Here is a 26,080-nt window from a genome sequence, read left to right on the forward strand (position 1 = left end):
CCTGCTGGATCAGACCAGGAGTCCATCTAGTCCAGCATCCTGTCTCCCACAGTGGCCAACCAGTCCCTCTGGATGACCAACAACCGTCTCATGTCCAGCATGTATAAGCCATGTCCAGTTCTGCCGGATGGGGCATGTCCATCAAATGGGATATGGTGGCATCATATCTGCCCCAATCACATGAAGAACTGGGGGAGGGGGGGGAGTCAAGGGGTGTGTCAACTGTGCCTTCTCTGCAGTCTTGTCCCACCCCCCCCCCCCATCCCATGTGATTTTCTCCCAGTATTAGAGCTGGGGTGAAATAAACCACATTGAGGGAAAGGGTCCATGCATGGGGGGAGGGAAAGGGTGGACAAGCTGGAAGGGGTCCAGAGGAGGGCGACGAAGATGGTGAGGGGTCTGGAGACCAAGTCCTGTGAAGAAAGGTCGAAGCAGCTGGGGATGTTTAGCCTGGAGAGGAAGCAGCTGAGAGGTGATCTGATCACCATCTTCAAGGACTCGAAGGGCTGTCGTCTAGAGGATGGTGCGGAATTGTTTTCTGTGGCCCCGGAAGGTAGGAGCAGAACCAAAGTGCTTTACAATCACTTTCCCTTTCTCTATCAACAGCAACAAACACAAGCCTTTATTGGCATACATCAGATTATAAATGAGGCAAAAAAAGGAGATACAGAAATAACAAACTAAACCAGTCATTTTCAGCCACACACTGGACGATGGATCCTCGATTACCAGAAACAAGAATAAAGCAACCTTTTCAGTTGTTTCAGATGACAAATCACTCAGAAGACCGCATCCCTTTGAGCATCTGAGCAACTTGTCATACTGGGCAGTAAAGTACCATATTGGGAGCAGTAAAGAAGGATATGGGACAACAAATCGACTTCCCCTCTCCAGAATTGGCACCCTGGGTGAGGTAGATGGAGCTGAGAGAATTCACAGATTTGCTTCTCTAGCGTGGCACTGTGCGTCTGCTCGGTTGCTCCGGGGCGCTTTGAGGTAACAGGAAGGGGCGTCTCGGCTACGGCTGGAAACACCCTGCCCCGAGTGTCCCCCAGCTTCGACCAACGGGGAAGCAAAAGAAATCCAGCAGGCGAAGAGGGCTAACCGTGGCGCAGAGTGGTAAAGCTACAGCACTGCCTGAGTTCGATCCCGGTGGAAGCTGGGCTCAGGCAGCCGGCTCCAGGTTGACTCAGCCTGCCATCCTTCCGAGGTCGGTACAATGAGGACCCAGCTTGCTGGTGCGGGGAGGGAAGTGTAGATGACTGGGGAAGGCGACGGCAAACCACCCCGTAAAAAGACTGCCGTGAAAACGTCGTGGTGCAACATCACCCCAGAGAAGAAGAATTGCAGATTTATACCCCGCTCATCTCTCTGAATCAGAGACTCAGAGTGGCTCACAGTCTCCTGTATCTTCTCCCCCCCCCCCACAGCAGACACTCTGTGAGGTGAGTGGAGCTGGAGAGGGCTCTCACAGCAGCTGCCCTTTCAAGGACAACCTCTGCCAGAGCTATGGCTGACCCAAGGCCATTCCAGCAGGTGCAAGTGGAGGAGCGGGGAATCAAGCCTGGTTCTCTCAGATAAGAGTCCATGTGCTTAACCACTACACCAAACGCCTGGTGCTTGCACAGGGGATTACCTTTTAAGAGGGCTGATGTCTGTGTGAGTGCATGTATGTGTGAGAGACAACAAGCGCCAGGCTTCAGTGAGTGGCTTCACCACCAAGTCTGCTGCTCGCAGTCAGAGACAGCTGCGCAAGAAGGGGGCCTTTGTGCAGCTCCTGGCTCAGCTGGGTCATCCACTCTCCCCCCAACACCCACTTTCCCGCAGGTGACATCACCATCGGGCACTGGGGGAAGTGCTGAGACGCTCCAGATGATGCAGGGGCCATGGGAAAGGAGGTGCTTCGTGGGAAACAAAGGCCACGCTTGATGCCTCCCTCCAAGGGACGGAGAAGGCTGGGGAGAGCCGCTTCGCGCCTCAGACAAGGCCGGGTTCTTCCTGAAGACAAACTTCAGATTGTGCCTGACGAGCCAGCTGCTCTCTGCAACTTGGGAGGCAAGTGTGAGCAGGGTTTTGCGAGGCTTGAGCCCCCTGTGCTGTGGAGCTGAAGGCACTCTGGCTGGGCACCGAGGACACACGGGGACAAGCAAGAGCCCCCAAGGAGGCAGACTTTGCCATCGCTCAAGGGAGCCAGCAAGTCAGAGGAAGGCCTAGAACGTTCACTCCCAGGAAGGAGCCCGTTTTATTTAGACACTCACTCCTAGTGAAGAATAAGATGACGACGACTGCAGATTTATATCTCGCCTTCTCTCTGAATCAGAGATTCGGAGCGGCTTACAATCTCCTATATCTTCTCCCCTCACAACAGACACCCTGTGAAGTGGCGGCAGATTTATACCCCGCCCTTCTCTCTGAATCACAGACTCAGAGCGGCTTAAAATCTCCTATATCTTCTCCCCTCACAACAGACACCCTGTGAGGTGGGGGCAGGTTTATACCCCGTCCTTCTCTCTGAATCAGAGACTTAGAGCGGCTTACAATCTCCTATATCTTCTCCCCTCACAACAGACACCCTGTGAGGTGGGGGCAGATTTATACCCTGTCCTTCTCTCTGAATCAGAGACTCAGAGCAGCTTACAATCTCCTGTATCTTCTCCCCTCACAACAGACACCCTGTGAAGTGGGTGGGGTTGAGAGGGCTCTCACAGCAGCCGCCCTTTCAAGGACAACTCCTGCGACAGCTATGGCTGACCCAAAGCCGTTCCAGTAGCTGCAAGTGGAGGAGTGGGGAATCAAACCCGGTTCTCCCAGATAAGAGAGCTCTGGCTGACCCGAGGCCGTTCCAGCAGCTGCAAGTGGAGGAGTGGGGAATCAAACCTGGTTCTCCCAGATAAGAGTTTGAGCACTTAACCACTACATCAAACTGGCCCCTCCTCTATGGCCCCTGTGAATATGAGACTGGGCTGTAACCTGGGGGTCAGGGGTTCGAAATTCCGCTTAGCTACAGGTGAACCTGGGGAAGTTGGTCTCCCTCCCCCCATGAGCAACTTGTTGCCCCACTCTGCAGAACAGGAATGCTGCCTGTCAAGAAAAGGGTGCCCTGTATTTGCTCCCACGTGACAACTCTCTATTTAGTAACTGGTAAAAAGGTCAAGGCAGTCCCCTGTGCGAGCACCAGTCGTTTCCGAATCAGGGGTGACGTTGCATCACGACATTTTCACGGCAGACTTTTTCCGGGGTGGTTTGCCATTGCCTTCCCCAGTCATCTACCCTTTCCCCCCCAGCAAGCTGGGGACTCATTTTAGCGACCTCGGAAGGATGGAAGGCTGAGTCAAGCACTGGTAGTTAGATGTAAATGAGCGTGTTCAAATGGATGTTAGAGCTGCGAAGGACTTCCGCGTGAGTCCTTGGGGAACCACGGCCGATCAGTAGACGATACTGGGTGGGAAGGACTATCCGCTGATGCAACCAGCTTTCTACGCACCTTCCGAAAATCTCGCTTCTCAAAGTCTGCGTCTGCAATCTTCTCGTACTCCAAGACAGCCCTGGCGTTGTTAAGCTGCAAGAAAAGACCAGAGCACCATCAGTTTCCATCTTGTCAGGTAGTACGCAGCAGCCACGCCCCGGCTCTCCGCACCCGTTCCAGCTGCTGTGTTTTTGGCACATCCTGAAATCAATGAGCAGATACCAGAGACAAAGACCAGGTCCGAGGGCGCTCATTTAGCTACTGGGGAGGAGCAGAGGACAAGTACACACAGTGCTATTCTTTTTTTTTTGTATTTTTGTATATTTTAGGGTGTGTGTGTGTGTCTTCCTGCACCTGGAAGTCATGTCGATCTCTGCTGACTGACCCCTACTGGGGGCCTGGAGGATATTCAGAGAGGTCGTGAATAGAGCCTGCCCCTGTCCTCTCGCCAGGGTATTTCAGCCACAGTTTCTGTCAAGAACAGGTCCCTGACAAATATTGCTGGGCATGGCACTATTTGCTTGTTTGCTGGTATGATTAGCTCCGCTTATTAACAACTCATCACGCTGCAGATGTTTTTGTATCCATGTGATCTACTAACCCCATATTACAAATCTATTCACAACTACTAACACCTATTGTATTTCTTAAACATTCAGTGCTTTGTGTGTAGCGGGAGGTCCCCAGTTTGCCTGTAGAAAGGGAGGGCAGGGAGACAGTTCTAACCCGGTCTCTCCGGGCAACACTGATACGGACCGACTGAACTGGGAAGAGCCTGTAGAATGTGACTTTGATGGAAGCGCCACTGAGGCCTGAGAAGTGGCTTTATAATACTTAATTCAAATGACTTTGATGGGCGTGGGGAAAAGGGCAGTTGTTATTTCAAGAGGCATAATTATGGGGGGACTGCCACATCCGCTTTAGTCCGACAAGACACAGTCTTGAGAATCGCATGTGGATAATGGTTGCTATCTGATCTATTAATAAACCTTCTTCTGTACGTATTCAAGGAGTCTTACGATAGCATCTGGGCATTTTGGCAACAGGTAAATAGACAAATAAGCAAAATTATCTATACAACCTTAGCGCTGGAACCTGATATTTTTTTACTTTGCAATTGGCAAGACCAAAGGTTAAGTTCCAGTACATCAGAATTAATTCATACTTTAATAGTCACGGCATGGCTAGTCATAGGCTCACAGTGGGAAGATAAACACACACCCACATTAGAAGCCTGGTGTCAAAGGCTGTGGGAAACATTCATATTGTGCAAAATGGCTTAAAATTCATACGATATATCTTATGACCAATATGAAAGACATGTAGTGTCTGTTTCTTCTATGAAGAAAGGTTGAAGGAGCTGGGCATGTTTAGCTGAGAGGTGATAGGATCGCCATCTTCAAGTACTTGAAGGGCTGTCATATAGAGGAGGGTGTGGAATTGTTTTCTGTGGCCCCAGAAAGTCAGACCAGAATGGGTTGAAATTAAATCAGAAGAGTTTCCGGTTCAACCTTAGGAAGAACTTCCTGATTGTTGGAGGGGTTCCTCAATGGAACATGCTTCCTCGGGAAGTGGTGGGCTCTCCTTCCTTGGAGGTTTTTAAACAGAGGCGAGAGGGCCATCTGACAGCAATGAAGATCCTGTGAATTTAGGGGGAGGTGTTTGTGAGTTTCCTGCATTGTGCAGGGGGTTGGACTAGATGACCCTGGAGGTCCCGTCCCACTCTATGATTCTATGGCACCCCCACTTACTTTTCTTTTCTGAAAATGACATCCTTCCACAGAATCAATATTATAGAAAATTAATTTTATTTTTGATAATCCTGTTGGCTTATGCATATTATGCAACCAATTATTAAACATCAGTTAGTTTCATGTAACACGCAACGAAGGTCAGACTTCGAAGGATTGTATTAGATTAGGTATAGCAGCGTATCTATTTATGTTTCCATTGGTTTTCGGTTTGATTTTTAAATGCAATACTGTCGGAATAAAAAAACAAAAAGATCTGGGTAAAACCTTACCATCTCCCATCCAAGCATCAACCACAGTCAACCTTGCTTGTTGCCAATTTCATAAGAGACCCAACTAAAGATAAATCCTGCCGCACTTCGGTTCCGAGATCTGATGAGATCGGGCTTGCCTGCGCTACCCACGTCAGGCCCACGTAGCGCTTTTCTTAATGCTGCAACTGGACTAAAGTCATGCACTTACAGACTACTGCATCTCAATGTGCTATAACGGTCAAACCGGAGTTAACTACACTGCTACCGCGGCACAGTCAGCTGGGGGGGCTGCCTCTGGCTTTCTGGACAAACCGAGCCTTTTACCACCTTACCTCTTGCTGCGCTTGTGCGTTTTTGTGATCTAGTTCTAGAGCTCGTTGGAAGCAGCGGCTGGCGGCCATGGCGTTCCCCAGACAGAGGTGGCACTTGCCCTCCCGAAGATGTCCCTGAAGTGGCAAGGAGAAAGAGAGACAGGGAGGAAGAAAAAAAACAACCCTTTGCTGAGAGCTTAGAACTTGGGGGTTTAGAAGCAGTGGAGCCGCATGCGGAGATCACATACCCTCACGAAGCTATCGTCCATCCTGATAGACTGCTGGGCGTCCCCGAGGGCCTCCCGAAACCTGCCAAGCATCATCAGAGTGGCTGCTCGGTTTCCATAGTAACTGGCATTGCTGGGACACGTATCTGGAGACATGCAACAGGACAGGAGTTAGTTTTTAAAGAGAACGAAAGCCCCTCCGTTACCTGGCATCAAAGCCTGGTTACAGTTTTTTTTTTTAAAAGTCAACACGGTCAAAATTTTGCACACTTTTCCAGAAGGTTTTTGACGTCTCCGAGGTTCGTTTTGTTTTTTGCATTGCTGCTCTTCAGCAATCGCTTGATCTACTGGTCGCGAGGCTGGCCCTTTGGCCAATCAGGAAAGCAGCGATCCAACACTACGCCTGCATCCTGGGGAAGGGAGGATGCAGAAAACTACCTTCGACTGCAAAAAGGGGATGAGTCCACTTAAGCTTCTGAAAGCAGACAGGAGGGTCTTTTTTAAAATATGGCAGAAGCTGTGGCTCATGGGTAGAGCGTATAGTCTGCACGAAAAAGGTCCTGGCTCAACCCCAGTTGAAAGAATTCGAATAGCGAGGCCAGTCAAAGAGCCTTTTTTCTTCCAGGAATGTAACAGAACCGCTGCCAGTCAAAGACCAATGCTCCAACCCAAGGCAAGTTACATTTATATGTTTGTAAATGTTAGTTTTCAGATCTCAGTGCCAACGCCGTTTTCTGTGGACTTCACAGAGCAGAGCAAAGCCATGTATATATCAAATTTAGAAAACGAAGCAACACCAGAAAGTAATAATTTCTTTTCCCCTGGTTAATCAAAGCTACACAACAGGGGACCTCAGTCCCCTCCTCCTCGCACACAAATGACATCATTTTCATCAGGGTGGCAAGAAGATCCACACTGGCTCCTGAGCCAGCTAGCATTTCTTGAGAGTATTCACAAGTTCTCCCAAAGAAGGAGAATCAGCAATTCAGTTCTTACGATTGATGACAACTGAAGAAGACCACAGATTTATACCCTGCCGTTCTCTCTGAATCAGAGACTCAGAGCGGCTCATGATCTCCTATATCTTCTCCCCCCACAACAGACCCCCCTGTGAGGTGGAGACAGATTTATACCATGCCCTTCTCTCTGAATCAGAGACTCAGAGCGGCTTAAAATCTCCTATATCTTCTCCCCCCACAACAGACACCCTGTGAAGTGGGGGCAGATTTATACCCCGTCCTTCTCTTTGAATCAGAGACTCAGAGTGGCTCACAATCTCCTATATCTTCTCCCCCCACAACAGACACCCTATGAGGTGGGGGCAGATTTATACCCCGTCCTTCTCTCTGAATCAGAGACTCAGAGCGGCTCACAATCTCCTCTATCTTCTCCCCCCACAACAGACACCCTGTGAGGTGCGTGCGGCTGAGAGGGCTCTCACAGCAGCTTCCCTTTTCGGGACAACTCCTGCGATAGCTATGGCTGACTCTCTAGGCCATTCCAGCAGCTGCATGTGGAAGAGTAGGGAATCAAACCTGATTCTTCCAGATAAGAGTCCACACACTTAACCACTACACCAAAAGCTCCCCCCCCCCACTTACATGTAAGGTGCAGTGTCTTCTTGACTCCAATGTTTTAGGGTTGGCTGCCTTGACTTGGCCACTTTCACAGCCTCCAGCTTTTGCCCCCACCCCAGAAAGTTTCTGAGAAGTGGCAAGCCCTGTGCTGAATGAAAAAGGCTGTCCCCTGACTTTTTAAAAAGCCCCCCGACTTTTAAAATCCTGGCTATGGCCCTGTTAGCACAGATAAAAGGAAGTACTTCTTCACCCAAAGGGTGATTAACATGTGGAATTCACTGCCGCAGGAGGTGGTGGTGGCTGCAAGCATAGACAGCTTCAAGAGGGGACTGGATAAACTTCTGGAGCAGAGGTCCATCAGTGGCTCTTAGCCACAGTGTATTGTTGGAACTGTCTGGGGCAGTGATGCTCTGTATTCTTGGTGCTTGGTGGGGGGGGGCGCAAAGTGGAAGGGCTTCTAGCCCCAGTTGTGAACCTACTGATGGCACTTGGGTTTGTTTGGGGTTTTTTCTGGCCACTGTGTGACACAGAGTGTTGGACTGGATGGGCCATTGGCCTGATCCAACATGGCTTCTCTTATGTTCTTATGTGACACAGAATGTTGGATTGGATGGGCCACTGGCCTGATCCAACATGGCTTCTCTTATGTTCTTATGTGACACAGAATGTTGGACTGGATGGGCCACTGGCCTGATCCAACATGGCTTCTCTTATGTTCTTATGTGACACAGAATGTTGGACTGGATGGGCCACTGGCCTGATCCAACATGGCTTCTCTTATGTTCTTATGTGACACAGAATGTTGGACTGGATGGGCCATTGGCCTGATCCAACATGGCTTCTCTTATGTTCTTATGTGACACAGAATGTTGGATTGGATGGGCCACTGGCCTGATCCAACATGGCTTCTCTTATGTTCTTATGTGACACAGAATGTTGGACTGGATGGGCCACTGGCCTGATCCAACATGGCTTCTCTTATGTTCTTATGTGACACAGAATGTTGGACTGGATGGGCCACTGGCCTGATCCAACATGGCTTCTCTTATGTTCTTATGTGACACAGAATGTTGGACTGGATGGGCCATTGGCCTGATCCAACATGGCTTCTCTTATGTTCTTATGTGACACAGAGTGCTGGACTGGATGGGCCACTGGCCTGATCCAACATGGCTTCTCTTACTAACTTACTAACAATCCCTGGGCCAAGAGATGCTAGGTTGAAGGCTACTAGGGAGCAGGCCTTCTCAGTGATGGCCCCTCGTTGGTGGAACCACCTTCCAGAGATGGTGCGAGCCCTGCGGGACCTGAACCAATTCCGCAGGGCTTGCAAAACATTTCTTTTCCAGCTCGCTTTCGAGATAGAACCCGATTAATCTGACATGTGGGCATCTAGCCATCTTGTGGATATTATGACTACAGTATTTTAGCACCCATTTTATACCTTTTATCTATTCTAAATAATTTATTATGCAATTGATATATTTAAAATTGTTTATATTGTTTTATATGAATCATGGGATCTCCATGTCTGTTAGCCGCCCTGAGCCCGCCTTGGCGGGGGAGGGCGGGATATAAAAATAAAGGAGAGCCATGAAAATCCCCAAACGGAGGCCGAACAAGGAAGAAACCAACGTCAAACCACCTCCCCCTCTCCCCTGCCTCTCACCTATGGCTTTTGTATAATAGTTGTACGCTTCGTTGTAGTCTTTCTTGGCATAAAAGGCATTTCCTTGCTCCTTGAAGGACTCTGCTTCCCTGAAAGAAAACAAGATGTTACAACCTGTAAGATGCAGCAGCATCCTGGACCAGGAAATCAACGGGACGGTGACCGTATAATCGTTAAAGCTACGGAAGACAAAGGACACCCTGCCATTCAAGGAGCCTATCTGTAGTTTTCTTAAGGTATAGCCTTCTCTTTCAATGAACGAACGTTAAGATGCCAGGCAGCTGTTCACAGTTCTCCAACTGAGAACATTAGAACTGGACAAGCCTTCTATCTGTGATCACATCTCGCAAAAACCAAAGAAACTGGTCTACGTTAGGGTTTGTAGAATCTGTCAGGGTCAAGTGCCGTGTTCTACTGGAGAAAGTTTTTCTTCCAGAGGTTCCTTCTCAGCTGTGGAGAACATCCTCAGTGGCGTTGCAGCCGGAGCAGGTGCTCTGACCTTCTTGGCTGCTGTGCATTGTGCACTGAATCAGAGACTCAGAGCGGCTCACAATCTCCTATATCTTCTCCCCCCACAACAGACACCCTGTGAGGTGGGGGCAGATTTATACCCTGTCCTTCTCTCTGAATCAGAGACTCAGATTCAGACTCTGAATCAGAGACTCAAACTGGTCTACGTTTCTAACACAGACATCTTCCCAAGGCACGGACTGTCACTTGAAGGTTGGCACTAGATAAAAAAACCCCAAAATCTTCTTACCCCATTAAAGCATATGTATTTTGAGCCATCAAATTCACATACATGTACACATGAATAGATAGTGGTGAAGAAAAAGGTGTTCTTTGTTTTAGCTGGAATGATGAATCAGGGATGGATTTTTAGCTTTTTACTCCTGACTAAGCACAGCTGGAGTAAGTGGACTAAGCTGGACACAGCTGGAGTAAGTGGACTAAGTGGTGCTGGAGAAGACTCTTGAGAGTCCCTCGGACTGCAAGAAGATCCAATCAGTCAGTCCAAAGGGAAAATCAACCCAGGCTAGTCAGAAGGTCAGAAGCTGAAGCTCAAATACTTTGGCCACCCAATGAGAAGGGAGCGCTCGCTGGAGAAGACCCTGATGTTGGGAAAGACAGAAGGCAAAAGAAGAAGGGGACGGCAAAAGATGAGATGGCTGGACAGCGTTACTGATGTAACAAACACAAATTTGAGCAGACTTCGGAGGATGGTGGAAGACAGGAGGGCCTGGCGTGACTGTCCATGGGGTTGCAAAGAGTCAGACTCGACTGTGCGACTGAATAACAACAAAAGCACAGCAAATCTCATGACTTTCACCTGGAGAGACCGAACATTGCAGACCGGCCAAACTTGGGCTGTCTCTTGGCTGTTTCTCCCCTGGCACCCGCTGGGGAATCGTACTGTACCTGTTAGATTCAAGGAAATTACCAACATGGCCCCATCAAAGGGGAACAGATCTTGAAAACAAAAACGTTGGGATCCAGTCTGTTTCCAGGATACAGCTGGAAGGATCTGTCAAGGGTGGTGGTGCTGGGGGTGGGGGGCGAGGGAGAACCCACCTGGGCTCCTCTCTCAATTTGGAAGACAGGCCAGTACTGGCATTCCTGCTGATAGGAGATTGTAAGCCGCTCTGAGTCTCAGAGAGAAGAGCGGGGTATAAATCTGCAATTCTTCTTCTGGTAAACAGCAAGATGTTACACACAGGTGCCTCTTGACGTCGCAAGAGTCTTTGGTGTACTTTTATTTTTAAACTTGCTTAGAACAAATCCACGAGCTGCATTTGGGGGTGGGGGGGGGAGAGGCACTGACGCAGAGAAATGCAGTGTGCTGCTAGCTTTCTTTCCCTCTGCAAGCTGGAGATTCGCTTGTGCTATTCGAGGCCCTATACGCTTGCGTCCCCAAAGAAAAAGCCACGAATAGCTGCCCCAGCTTTTTAAAGTAAAACGCTCTACAGAGAGGGGGTAAGTTACAGAGGACATTTAAAAGGCACAGGAGAACTGAATTGAAATCTAGGCAATTTAGATTATCCTCTGCCCCCAAAGAGGCGAAATGAAATTGATTTAATTCAGGTCTTTCAAATTCTAGTTTGCATATCCTTTAACAAAACAGGGAGATCTGTTATCACACAGGGCGGGAGTGGGGGGTGGGTGGGACGGTCCTCAATATGTAAGTTCCGTTGGGGTTTTGAGGAAGGGTAGCACAAAATGGCTGCCATGAAGGTAGAGCTAATCCCAAAACCCGAGTGGCCCTAAAGCAAGCAGTCCCTTATAACGCAGGCATAATCTAAGGCCTCTGTTCATGCAACTCGCATGCTTTTGGCGTGACACCGTTTCTATGCGCTTTGAGGCAGCAGAGGAGTTATGAAACCAAGGATTTCTCCCAAGTACGCAGAAGCGCCTGGCATCAATGTCCCCTCTAAGCTGCAGAGTCTTGTGAGCAAAAAATTCTACTTTCTGAGCTCCTGGCATTAAAGCTGTGAGCTCCTGCATCAACGAATGTGCTCTGGGGTCATCCTTCCAGAGCTAAGGCAAAAATGTGTGAGCCGGAGGCTCAAAATCTGTGAGCCAGCAGGCTAACTCAGCTTAGAGGGAACTCTGGCCAGCACGTCCGCCCGTCACCCCGTTTTACTGTCCTACTAACAGACCCTGAATTTCAGTATTTGAAAAAAGGACACGGGAGTGCTGTAAGGAACTGCGGGAAGAACGAATGATGGATATTTTCCCTTGACCCAGATCTCCCCCTCCAAGGCACTGCAAGCTGTTATTAGAGCAGGCCAGTTCTCTCTCTGCCTCAGCTTTCCCTTCCCCGTCCTTTATCGCACCCTCAGCTGCTTGACTGCGTTTGGTGCCTCCTACTGCACGCTCAGAGTTTGGTAACAATTTTAAATCAGATCTTGAATTAAAAATTAATTTGAAAGGCTGTTTGTGTACCTTGGGGAATGCTGAGAACTTCAACATTTGCCATGTGCTTATATGCATTTAAGGGCTATCGGTAAAGGTAACACATATGGGCCCTTTTCACACTTACCAGTGGAAACCGGAAGGGAGTCGGTATTGTGCCGCTTGCAGTAATCCGAGACAGGGATGGGAGTTTTCAGACACATGTTTTTTTTTTTCCGTTAGGGTTCCGTGATTGAAGCGAGCCATTTCACACTGTTCCGCTCTTATCTCGCTTCCACCAGCGCCAGCCGTTTTTGCCTGCCGGCGCGCGCTATCTCCGGCTTTTTTTTTGGGGGGGGGGGGAACGTCGGGCTAAGATCGCTATAGCGATGTATCACAACAGCAACACCATAGAGATGGCTGGGCTCTATTGAGATAAGTTACCAGGTTTCAGCAGTGGCGATATCTGGCATCTTAATGGAGCCCAGGAATCCCTATGGTGATGCTGTTGTGATATGTCGCTATAGCGCTATAGCGATCTTAGCCCGACGTTCAAAAAAAAAAAAAAAGCCAGAGATCGCGCGCGCCGGCGGGCAAAAAAGGGCGCGAAAACTGCTCCCGGGTTAGATACTGGCCATTTCACACAGCACCCCATAGCGATTTCAACCCGATAGGAGGGGTTGAAAAGTGGAAGAAGCTGCTCTTTGTTTGTAACGACTCAGGCACGCCTCACTACCGGGACAGCCGCGGGAGTGTGTGAAAAGGTGAGAGTATTCCGGTAGCAGCCAGTTACTGAATCGGGTCTGTCTGAAATGCCAGCAGAAACCCGTTACTGTTCAGTAACTGACCAGCTTCCATACCGGAATACATAGGCTGTGTGAAAAAGCCCATGATCTGATTTGATTTATTAGAGTTATAGCCTGTTCTCCCCGCCGACGCAGCCTCAGCATACTAGAGTAGGGGCATCAGATGTGTGGCCCGAGGGCCAGTTCAGGCCCCTGAAGGGCTCCTAATCAGGCGCATGAGCAACTCAGTGTCACCTGCTTCCTTCTCTCTCTCTTACTTTCTTCTGAATCACAGCTTGCTTTGCCAGGCTTGCTCAAATGCACAGGAGCTACAGAGCAAAGCCCCTGTTTTCTCCATTGGCTGACCAGCGCATGAAGCAACTTATGGACAAAAGCTCGCCATGCCCAGACATTTCATGGTTTCCTCTGGGTCTTAGGCTCAAAGCACGACCATGAGATTTCTGGAACGAATGTCAATAAACAGGGCTCTTTTTGTAGCAGGAACTCCTTTGCGTATTAGGCCACACACCCCTGATACAGCCAATCCTCCTGGAGCGTACAGTAGGCCCTGTACTAAGAGCCCTGTAAGCTCTTGAAGGACTGGCTTCATCAGGGGTGTGTGGCCTAATATGCAAAGGAGCTCCTGCTAGAAAAAAAGTCCTGTCAATAAATCAAAAGTAAGTTTCCAGCTTACAGACACACACCTGGACTCACGATTGCTACCGTACAGACACTGTCTCCAGATTTTGATGCAATTAATTCAGAGCAAGAGGTGACAGTGATCAGAAACCGTTAAATAAACAAAATATGGCAGGAGTGCTAATCTCTTGAGCATATTTAAATTTTAACTTTTTAACAAAAACCTTTAATTGCGCTTGTCGTGTCCTTGATAAAGCTTACATCTCCGCTCACCTGGCATTACATTTGACGACACCTATAACTCCGCCGGACAAGGTCTCATTTATCTCAGAGCCAGTCCTCATAACAAATGAGTTCCACAACCCTGCCGCAGAGACTGGAGAAGATTCTCCAATTTATGCTAGCTCACAAGTTGGGTGGGAAGAGGAAAAGGATCCTGATTTCCACAGGATTCTGCTATGGCTACCTGAAGCTGAACAGCCATCCGAGTGCCAGAAGGGTTTCTGGTTTCCCACTCTGAATGCCTAAAAGAAGAATGGGGAGGGACGGTGGCTCAGTGGTAGAGCATCTGCTTGGGAAGCAGAAGGTCCCAGGTTCAATCCCCGGCATCTCCAAAAAAAGGGTCCAGGCAAATAGGTGTGAAAAGCCTCAGCTTGAGACCCTGGAGAGCCATGAATGGGGCTGTGGCTCAGTGGTAGAGCATCTGCTTGGGAAGCAGAAGGTCCCAGGTTCAATCCCTGGCATCTCCAAAAAAGGGTCCAGGCAAATAGGTGTGAAAAGCCTCAGCTTGAGACCCTGGAGAGCCGCTGCCAGTCTGAGAAGACAAGACTGACTTTGATGGACCAAAGGTCTGATTCAGTATAAGGCAGCTTCATATGTTCATATGACCATCGACAGATAAATGGAAGGTCTAGTACGATCTGAGACGCCTACGCTTTAACAGTCTGTATAGCACCGATACTTTAAATTGTAACGTTTTAAATTGCAAAGTGTTTATTGTCTTATCGCTTTATACCTGAAACCGAGATGTTGGTTTCGTTCTGATTGTTAGCTGCCCTGAGTCCGTTCGGAATGGGCGGGATATAAATTCGACAAATCAGAAACAGAAATCTAGGACTAAAAACAGGAGTAATATTTTCCCAGAAATTTTTCTGAGACTAGTGGAAGAATACGCTTTGGTCGATGTCTGGCGCACTCTCAACCCGAAGACACGAGATTATACATTTTATTCTAGTAGACATGCATCCTGGTCGAGGATTGACTCAATATGGATAACGTTAGGGTTAATGAAAGAGGTACGGGAAACAGATATTTTGCCCTCCACAATTGCCGACCACTCTCCTATTACGTTAATATTAAACAATAGTAGGAAGAAAGCGGGATGGAGAATGAATTCAAATATAATAAAGGATAAAAAGTTCGTCAAATATATAGAGGAGGAAATGAATTCCTATTTCCGGATAAATGTGCAGAAAGATGTATCAAACATAATAGTATGGGAAGCCAGTAAAGCTTTCTTCAGAGGTCTGGTCATTAGTTATAGTGCTAAAAAGTGGCGGGAGGAGAGTTATAATCTCACAAAATGGACAGACTTAATAAAATGTAAAGAAAGGTTGCTTAAAGTAAATCCTACACTGAAGGAACTCAGGGTTGAGATTAGAAATTTACAACATAAAGTACAATTAGCTTATTTGGATCAGATGGAAAAAAAAATTGCGTATGCTAAAGCATATTTCTTCGAAAATGCTAACAAACCTGGTAAGTGGCTAGCTTATAGGATAAGAAAAGAGAGGGAAAAGAAAATAATCAAAACTTTAAAGGATAAAAAGGGTCGGAATACCTCTAGTTTGGATGAAATGAAAGTAATAGTCCAAGATTTTTATAAAAGATTATACAGCAAAGAGGAGAGAAATGAGGACGAACAGAGAGAATATCTTAGGGAAAAGATTGGGAGAGAAATAACGGATGATCAGAGAAAAGTATTGTTGGGTTCGATTACAATGGCCGAAATAGTCGAAGCGTGGAATAAAATCAAAGGTAACAAGGCAGCCGGTCCGGATGGTATACCTCCGGAATACTATATAACATTTAAAGAGAATCTGCTAGATCCATTTAAAAGGCTAATGGACGAGGTCTGGGATAGGGCTAAAATTCCTGAGTCTTGGTGCCACAGTAATGTCGTTCTTATTCCGAAAACAGGGAAAGAAGCGGATGATATCGCGAATTATCGCCCTATCTCATTACTAAATATTGATTATAAAATATATGCGATGATTCTCTCTAATAGACTCAAGTTGATATTAAAGGAAATTATATGTTCTGACCAAACCGGGTTTCTACCAAGGAGGTATCTACGTACAAACACTAGGATGTTATTTAATTTTTTGGAATATGCGGAGCAAAATAGCCAAAAGCAATTGGCATTTTTATTTCTCGACGCGGAGAAAGCATTTGATAATGCAGACTGGAGTTTTATGTTGGCACTTTTAGAGAAATTTAACCTCGGTGAAAAATTTGTAAGTAACATCAGGGCGATTTATGATAAACAATACGCCAGGGTAATAATCAATGGTGATATGACAGAGGAAATATCACTAACTAAAGGTACAAGGCAAGGTTGTCCTCTCTCACCGTTGTTGTTCATTTTTACTTTAGAAGTTTTGCTGGACACAATCAGACAAGATAATAATTTGGAAGGTATAAAAGTTAGAGGTGAAAAATATAAAATTTTAAGTTATGCGGATGATATGGTTTTTGTTATTAAAAACCCCTTGGAATCGACGGATTTGGTTTTAAATCACTTACGAGAGTATGGAAAAGTTGCCGGCTTAAAGATTAACATAAAGAAATCGAAATTTATTACGAAAAATATGTCCACTAATGCAATTTTAGAACTCGAAAAGAGAACAGGTCTCCAAAGAGTTAGGAAAATAAGATATTTAGGATTAGTCGTATCAGAACGATGCAGCACAATTTATGAAGATAATTATGAACCGTTATTGAAAGAAATAGACAGCTTATTAAAGAAATGGGCTAATCTAAATATATCTTTTATGGGGCGAATATCGTTAATTAAAATGGTAATACTCCCCAAAGTTTTGTTTTTATTTCAAACGGCAAATTTTGCCGTGAGGGATGTTTTTTTTATAAGGTTAAAGGCATTACTTAAAAATTTTATTTGGCAGGGGAAAAAACCAAGAATAAGTTGGATAAATTTAACGGACAAAAAGGAAAATGGAGGCCTTGGCCTCCCCGATTTTGAGATATATCACTTGGCGTGTTCAGCAGTATGGTTGACTGATTGGGTCACTCTAGAAGATAGAAGAGTACTTGCAATTGAAGGGGCGGATTTACAGGCCGGATGGCATGCTAATTTGTGGTATGTTCAAAAACCTCAAAAGTATTTTCAAAGCCACCTAATACGAAAATCATTGTTGAAGGTCTGGACAAAAATTAGAAGAAAAATATATGACAAAACCCCAAGATGGATATCTCCAACGGAGGCCACAATGCGACCGCATTTGTGGTCACCAGAGAGGATTGTAAGATATACAGACCTTTTAGACGAGAATGATAAAATAAGAAAAAAGGAGGATTTAGAGTTAAGTGGTATGTCTATAGATTGGTGGACAATGACGCAAATCTTAGCCAAATATGGTTTGGATAAGACTAAGGGATTCACAAAAGCAAACTTTGATTTTGATTTGATATTAACAGCGAAAACTGGTAAACCGATTAAGAAAGTATATAATTATCTTTTACATATGAAACTCGAAGAGGAGATTGTCAAACGTGTAATGCTCACGTGGGCGAAGAATCTGAAATATACTATTACATTAGACCAATGGGAGCTTTTATGGAGGAACAACTTTAAGATAATTAAACCAGTTAACCTTCGAGAAAATTTTATAAAGCTTTTTTACAGGTGGCACATAACACCGGTCATATTAAACAAAATCAACAAAGCTATACCACCCCTATGTTGGAAATGTGAAAGGCAAGCAGGAACGTATTATCACATATGGTGGTCTTGTAAGGTATCTAAAAAATTTTGGAAGGAAATTTATAAAATTTTGGTGGAAATAATTAAGGTTAGCTTTGTTATGAAGCCAGAATTTATGCTGTTATCTTTAGTGAGAGATACTATTCCAAGGGATGACGAATTCATTGCAATATATATTATAACGGTGGCAAGAACATTATTTGCTCAGTATTGGAAAGTCAAAACGCTCCCGACGAGAGAGGAGATAATTCAAAAAATTGTGACTACGGTAGAAATGGATATTCTAGCAAATATGATCAAGGGTAACTCGAAGGAGAAAGCTAAAGAAAAATGGGAGAAATTATATTCATGGTTAGAAAATAATTAATAATATGATGACAGAACTTATATGAACTTTATGAATGTCGAAGTTTATTTAATATCATTTGAAGATTAGAATAATAATTGGCGATGGTTGAAGTGTAGACTACAGTTTTCACTCCATTAAGGAATTAAATTTTCTGGGAGAAGGAGGGGAAACACCAAGGAAGTACCTATGTATGATTATGTATGATTTTTTTCTCCGTTGTTATTGAAGTTTTGGTTATGTGTTGTTATTAGAGTGTATAAATGGAAAGAATCTAATAAACGTGTTAAAAAAAAAAAAAAAAAAAAAAAAAAAAAGCCTCAGCTTGAGACCCTGGAGAGCCGCTGCCAGTCTGAGAAGACAAGACTGACTTTGATGGACCAAAGGTCTGATTCAGTATAAGGCAGCTTCATATGTTCATATGACCATCGACAGATAAATGGAAGGTCTAGTACGATCTGAGACGCCTACGCTTTAACAGTCTGTATAGCACCGATACTTTAAATTGTAACGTTTTAAATTGCAAAGTGTTTATTGTCTTATCGCTTTATACCTGAAACCGAGATGTTGGTTTCGTTCTGATTGTTAGCTGCCCTGAGTCCGTTCGGAATGGGCGGGATATAAATCGAAAGGAAATAAAATTAAAAAGCATGCTCGGGCTAGCCTGGTGCTCCATTTCCTAGGCAGCTGCCGCTGAATCAAACTGGCCACGAGGAAGAGGAAGAGAACGAAAAGCCTGCCTGGTGCGGCCAAAGCCGATGCCTCTCTTGCTAGTTTCTCCAGCAGAGCCAGAATACAGCACAGAGCATCCCCCCCCACCCCCCACCCCGCCCCAACAACAGCTAAGCAAAAGCCACCGCGGAGCGGACAATACGAGCTATGTTAGGAAAGCCCCTTACGAGAAAAAAAAAAGCCACACAAAAGAGGACTGTGTCGGGGTGTGCTACGATGGTTTTAACCTCATTCTGGCCCCAGCGGGAGCCACCCCCTCCTCTCACTAGAATGGGGCAGTTCATCACCTCCGAGCACAATGGGACCGAAGAACATTTCTGCTCCGTGGAGGGGAGGGGGGGGCACGCTTGTTGAGGTCGAAGCCAAGATATGTGCAGCTCCCATTTAGGGCAGCCAATCCACTTGGCTCCTGAAGATGATGATGGCCCAGACTCTTCCCTTCCCTATACTTGGTCCAATGGATGGGGAGGCCGAGGGGGGGGGGGAGAGTGTGCGTGTGTGAGAGAGAGTGCAATATACAGATCCAGTTGTGCTCAGGACACCCTGAGAGCAAAAATGATGCAACTGCACGTGGGCAAACATTTCTCCCCGTTCCTGGCCCCAGATTTTTAAAATTATCATCATTGTGGGCATGTGCTGAGCATATTTGTCATCTGCAAGAAATCGGGGAGAATCCTAGAGTTGGAAGGGACCTCCAGGGTCATCTAGTCCAACCCGCTGCACAATGCAGGAAACTCACAAACCCCTCCCCCTAAATTCATAGGATCCTCATTGCTGTCAGACGGCCATTTAGCCTCTGTTGAAAAACCTCCAAGGAAGGAGAGCCCACCACCTCCTGAAGAATCCTAGAATCCTAGAGTTGGAAGGGACCTCCAGGGTCATCTAGTCCAATCCCCTGCACAAGGCAGGAAACTCACAAATACCTCCCCCTAAATTCACAGGATCTTCATTGCTGTCAGACGGCCATTTAGCCTCTGTTGAAAAACCTCCAAGGAAGGAGAGCCCACCACCTCATGAAGAATCCTAGAATCCTAGAGTTGGAAGGGACCTCCAGGGTCATCTAGTCCAACCCCCTGCACAATGCAGGAAACTCACAAACCCCTCCCCCTAAATTCACAGGATCTTCATTGCTGTCAGATGGCCCTCTAGCCTCTGTTGAAAAACCTCCAAGGAAGGAGAGCCCACCACCTCCTGAAGAATCCTAGAATCCAAGAGTAAGAAGGGACCTCCAGGGTCATCTAGTCCAATCTCCTGCACAATGCAGGAAACTCACAAACGCCTCCCCCTAAATTCACAGGATCTTCATTGCTGTCAGATGGCCCTCTAGCCTCTGTTGAAAAACCTCCAAGGAAGGAGAGCCCACCACCTCCCAAGGAGGAAGCCTGTTCCACTAAGGAACTGCTCTAAACTCACAGATACCTCCCCCTAAATTCACAGGATCTTCATTGCTGTCAGATGGCCCTCTAGCCTCTGTTGAAAAACCTGCAAGGAAGGAGAGCCCACCACCTCCAAAAGAAGCCTGTTCCACTGAGGAATCACTCTAACCGTCAGGAAGCTCTTCCTAATGTTGAGCCTGAAACTCTTTTGATTTAATTTCAACCCATTGGTTCTGGCCCTACCTTCTGGGGCCACAGAAGACAATCCCACCCCATCCTCTATATCAGGGGTCCCCAACTCCCGGGCTGTGGACGGGTCCCAGGCTGTGGCCTGTTAGCAATCTGGCCTTGAGTTGTATAATTATTTCATTCTATATTACAATGTAATAATAACAAGGCGACAACGTTGGATTTATATCCCACCCTCTGCTCCAAATCTCAGAGCGGCTCACAATCTCCTTTCCCTTCCTCCCCCACAACAGACACCCTGTGAGGTGGGTGGGGCTGAGAGCTCTCCAAGAAGCTGCCCTTTCAAGGACAATGTCTGCGAGAGCTATGGCTGACCGGACCATTCCGGCAGCTGCAAGCAGAGGAGTGGGAAATCAAACCCGGTTCTCCCAGATAAGAGTCCGCACATTACACCAAACTAATAAAAATAAAGTGCACAATTGTATCGTCCTGAAACCACCACTACTACCCCCAGGTCTGTGAGAAAATTGTCTTCCACAAAACCGGTCCCTGGCGCCAGAAAGGTTGGGGACCACTGCTCTATATGACAGCCCTTCAAGGACTTGAAGATGGTGATTATATCACCTCTCAGCCGCCTCCTCTCCAGGCTAAACATTCCCAGCTCCTTTAACCTTTCCTCATAGGACTTGGTCTCCAGACCCCTCATCCTCTAGATGACAGCCCTCCAAGTACTTGAAGATGGTGATCCTATCACCTCTCAGCCTCCTCCTCTCCAGGCTAAACATCCCCAGCTCCTTCAACCTTTTCTCATAGGACTTGGTCTCCAGTCCCCTCACCATCTTCGTCGCTCTCCTCTGGACCTGTTCCAGCTTGTCTAGACGCACAGAGAACTGAGAAGCTGCTGTACTGCAGTCCAAGCTCTGCTCACGACCTGAGTTCGATCCTGGAGGAAGCTGGGTTTAGGTAGCTGGCTCGAGGTGACTCAGCCTTCCATCCTTCCGAGGTCAGTAAAATGAGTCAACAGCTTGCGGGGGGGGGGAGGGGGTAAAGCGTAGATGACTGGGGAAGGCAAGGGCAAACCACCCCGTAAAAAAGTCTGCCGTGAAAATGTTGTGAAAGCAATGTCACCCCAGAATCGGAAATGACTGGTGCTTGCACAGGGGACTACCTTTTTAAGACAACTGGAGGTATAGAAAATACATTAACAGTAAAATGCAATTCTTCTACAATGATATTAGCTCATCAAAAATTAGCTACAGACAAAAAGGATTTTGTACATAAAACCAAGAGGCCAAAACATATTATGTACCCTCTTCAGTGGCCTATAGTCACAGTCAAAGAGCGCACACTTGAAAACATATAAAAATATAAACATCTGTAAAAGGGGAGAGGCAGGTTCCTAACATTCCCTAAAAAAATATAGAGAAAAGCCAATGCCAAACAATTGTAAAGAACGAAGGATCTTTTGAAAAAGTAACAACAACTTACAAACCGAGGTTGACTTCTCACAGAAAGCTATTGCATGGTTCTGAGTCAACTCTCAAAAAGTGCAGCTTCTCTCAACAATTGTTCCGTAAAAATAAAAGCCGTGTCACGAATAATATCGTACACTATTTTAAATTATCAAAGATTTCAGGTTTTCACGGCTGGTAACATCATTAGGGTTTGTAGAATCTTTCGGGATCAAGTGCCGTGTTCTACTGGAAGGAAAACTTTCTCCAGTGGAACACGGCACTTGATCCCGAAAGATTCTACAAACCCTAAATATTTTAAATTACTTTTTAAAAAGTATTTTATTGGGCAAATGCTTGTAAATGCAAACTTGCCTTTACCCTAGTGTTTAGCCTCTCTAGTTAAGAGCCCCGTGGTGCAGAGCGGTGAAGCTGCAGTACTGCAGTCGGAGCCCTCTGCTCACGACCTGAGTTCGATTACGGCGGAAGCTGGGTTTAGGTAGCCGGCTCCAGGTTGACTCCGCTTTCCATCCTTCCGAGGTCAGTAAAATGAGTACCCAGCTTGCTGGGGAGAAAGCGTAGATGACTGGGGAAGGCAATGGCAAACCACCCTGTAAAAAGTCTGCCGTGAAAACGTTGCGAAAGCAACATCACCCCAGAGTCAAAAACGACTAGTGCTTGCACAGCGGACTACCTTGACCTTAGCCTCTCTGTGTGTGCTCCAATGTGAAAAGCGTTGTTTGTGTGATTTTGCATTCATTACCTATACATTTCGGGAGTTCGGTCAAACACTAGAAAGGTGGGTGACAGGTTTCATCATTGTGATAAGCAGTCCAGGGCTTTTTTTGCAGCAGCAACTCCTTTGCACATTAGGCCCCCCTCCCCCCCGCCCCGCCGTAGCCAGTTCTCCAAGAGGGCTCTTCCTACAGGGCTTACTGCAAACTCCAGGAGGATTGGCTACACTTGCCTAATATGAACATATGACATATGAAGCTCCCTTCTATACTGAATCAGACCTTGGGTCCATCAGTCAGTCTTGTCTCCTCAGACTGGCAGCGGCTCTCCAGGGTCCCAAGCTGAGGTTTTTCACGCCTACTTTTTTAGTTGGAGATGCCGGGGATTGAACCTGGGACCTTCTGCTCACCAAGCAGATGCTCCACCACTGAGCCACCATCCCTCCCCTAACATATGAAGCTGCCTTCTACTGATTCAGACCCTCCTGGGTCCATCAAAGTCAGTCTTGTCTACTCAGACTGGCAGCGGCTTTCCAGGGTCTCCAGCTGAGGTTTTCCACACCTACTTGCCTGGACCCTTTTTTAGTTGGAGATGCCGGGGATTGAACCTGGGACCTTCTGCTTACCAAGCAGAGGCTCTACCACTGAGCCACCGTCCCTCCCCTGACTGGCAGTGGCTCTCCAGGGTCTCAAGCTGAGGTTTTTCACGCCTACTTGCCTGGACCCTTTTTTAGTTGGAGATGCCGGGGATTGAACCTGGGACCTTTTGCTTACCAAGCAGATGCTCTACCACTGAGCCACCGTCCCGTCCCTGACAGGCAGTGGCTCTCCAGGGTCTCAAGCTGAGGGTTTTCACGCCTACTTGCCTGGACTCTTTTTTAGTTGGAGATGCCGGGGATTGAACCTGGGACCTTCTGCTTCCCAAGCGGATGCTCTACCACTGAGCCACCGTCCCTCCCTTCTCTGCAAAGGAGTTCCTGCTACAAAAGAAAGCCCTAGTAAGCACACACACAGAGACACACAAGAGATTTTTTTTTTTTAAAAAGAGTCCTGCTCTTGTTTACAAAGGACTGATGGCCACAACAAGGGGGGGGGGATTTGATCTCCTGATATCACGAGCGATTGTTTCTGGCCCGAACAGATGCCACAGCCTGAATGAGGTCATTCTGCAGGCTGATGTAGGCAGCGCTCCCCACTTGCTACTTTTGAAGCCAGAGAAAGAATCTGGCTTGGCTAAAAATACAACCCTGCTTCCTGAATGAGCCCCTTTGTCAGGCGAGGAGTTGGCGTCCCTTCGGGTAGAGAGGAGAGAGATGGAGTTACAACAAGAACCCAAGAGGTCTCTCCTCCCACCGCAGCTAAGCTCCGGGGACCGTTCACAGCTGGGTGAGGGAGGAGCCTCCAGGCTCTGAGTCTACTGCGCATTTCCACACGCTACCGGCTGCCACAACGCCAAGGCGGGGGGGGGGGGGGGGGGCAGAAGTGAAGCTCCACCACCGTTCGCTGCTCTCTAGCTGGATGGGCCAGCACACAGCAAACATGGAACTCTTACAAGCCGTTTTTGAGGAGACCAAGAGACGATACGGGAGCTTTGGACAAAAGCGCGGCTTGCGAGCGGTTCCCGGCTCCTTTTGTGCGGCACTGTGGGCTCTTAACGGAACGATGGGAGGTTCCGTTTGGCTGCAAAGTAATTTGGGAGCGTAACAGCAAAACACACTTAAGATCAATGTCCCCTCTAAGCTGCAGAATCTTGTGAGCAAAAATTCTACTTTGGGAGCGATTGGCATTCAAGTTGTGAGCTCCTGCATAAATTATTGTGCTCTGGGATCGTTCTTCCTGAGCTAAGACAAAAATGCGTGAGCCGGAGGCTAAAGATCCGTGAGCTAGCTCACGCTAACTCAGCTTAGAGGGAGCATCGCTTATGATTAGAAAATAAGGAAGGAAGCGTAGAGCAGCCCAGCTGAATCCCATGTTTTCAGCTCTCACAGCCTGCAAATGTTATAAATTCAAGATTAAGCTCACGGGATGGGGTGATAAGGTCTCTGGAACACCCACCAACTAGAATGACCGCACGTGTTAAGGCAAGAGAACACAGACTTGCCTTCATGGGCATATTCCAAGCTGGAGAAATCAGAATGTGGGGACCAAGGGGAGGGATGGTGGCTCAGTGGTAGAGCATCTGCTTGGGAAGCAGAAGGTCCCAGGTTCAATCCCCAGCATCTCCAACTAAAAAGCATCCAGGCAAATAGGTGTGAAAAACCTCAGCTGGAGACCCTGGAGAGCAGGGGAGGGACGGTGGCTCAGTGGTAGAGCATCTGCTTGGGAAGCAGAAGGTCCCAGGTTCAATCCCCAGCATCTCCAACTAAAAAGGATCCAGGCAAACAGGTGTGAAAAACCTCAGCTGGAGACCCTGGAGAGCAGGGGAGGGACGGTGGCTCAGTGGTAGAGCATCTGCTCGGTAAGCAGCAGGTCCCAGGTTCAATCCCCGGCATCTCCAACTAAAAAAAAAAGGGTCCAGGCAAATAGGTGTGAAAAACCTCAGCTTGAGACCCTGGAGAGCCACTGCTGGTCAGGGAAGGGACAGTGCAAATGATGCCCTGCAGTGATTCTTTTCCTGTAATGGGAAGTGTTGGATACGTTCCACATCACATTCTCAGCTCACGCAGGGCAAAAGGAAGGCCCAAGAGATCTGGTCAACTCCGTGCAGGAACCAAACCTGTGATTTAGAACAGCAGTTGCCAACCCACCAGTCCAAATTTACTTGGGATAGGGACTCATCCAGAACTAACCCAAAGAGATGTTTTTTTTTCCCCATCCTAGGTGACCTATGACCCATCAAGCTCTGCATTCAATTTTCTGCAGCGGCTAACCAGATGTTTCTGAGAAACCAACAACCATCACACAAAGGGCGACAGCTGCCCTGCCCAGAGTATTAAGGAGAACTGTTTTAAGATGATGTATAGGTGGTATATGACTCCGAAAAAGCTGGCTAGGATGAGTAAGAAGATGTCGGATAGATGTTGGAAATGTAGAAAACACGAAGGTTCTTTCTTTCACGTGTGGTGGACTTGTGAAAAAGCGAAAGAGTTTTGGAAGATGATACAACAAGAAATCTCCAACATTTTGGATTATGACTTTAAGAAAACTGCAGAGACTTTTTTGCTTGGATTACAATTAGAAAAATTCCCAAAGGAAGACAGGACTTTAATTTGGTACTTGCTCTCAGCTGCTAGGACATTGTATGCGCAGCTTTGGAAACAGGGAAAAATACCAGAGAAATGGGATTGGATTGTGAACGTTTTATCGTGGAGTGAGATGGACAAATTAACTAAAACTTTAAGAGACTATGATTTAGATATATTCAAAAAGGCGTGGAAGAAATTTAAAGGATATATGGAGAAAGAGTGGAATGTAAAAAAGACACTGGACAATTTTTTAATAGTAATGAGAAAAGAAAAGTATTGAACTTTGATTGGTTAGCGGTACCTTTATAATTGAATTTAAATTTATAACTTCGGGGAAGTCAAATATTGGAAGGAGGGGGGGTTGAAATATCATATGGGTTAGTATAGAAAAGAGACAATTAAATATTGTAACCATATGTTATTAATAAATTGTTAAAACACAAAGGGCGACAGCTGCTTCCACTATGAATCTCAAGTAAGCGGCATTCTGACA

At 46.8% G+C, this 26,080-nt stretch overlaps 1 protein-coding gene and 1 non-coding gene across 2 annotated transcripts in view; one reads left to right on the forward strand and one right to left on the reverse strand.

Moving 5' to 3' along the window:
* Positions 1-26,080, reverse strand: part of DNAJC7 (DnaJ heat shock protein family (Hsp40) member C7) — a 70,410-nt gene that overhangs the window by 19,203 nt on the left and 25,127 nt on the right. Inside the window, 4 exon segments of the mRNA XM_060255982.1 lie at positions 3,485-3,559; positions 5,804-5,917; positions 6,031-6,155; positions 9,256-9,344. Coding sequence (XP_060111965.1) covers positions 3,485-3,559; positions 5,804-5,917; positions 6,031-6,155; positions 9,256-9,344 — 403 coding nt within the window.
* TRNAP-GGG (transfer RNA proline (anticodon GGG)) lies at positions 14,249-14,320 on the forward strand. Its single transcript has one exon. It is a non-coding gene; the product is annotated as a tRNA-Pro (tRNA).

Source organism: Heteronotia binoei, chromosome 15, assembly GCF_032191835.1.
Source record: "Heteronotia binoei isolate CCM8104 ecotype False Entrance Well chromosome 15, APGP_CSIRO_Hbin_v1, whole genome shotgun sequence".
Taxonomy (NCBI): domain Eukaryota; kingdom Metazoa; phylum Chordata; class Lepidosauria; order Squamata; family Gekkonidae; genus Heteronotia; species Heteronotia binoei.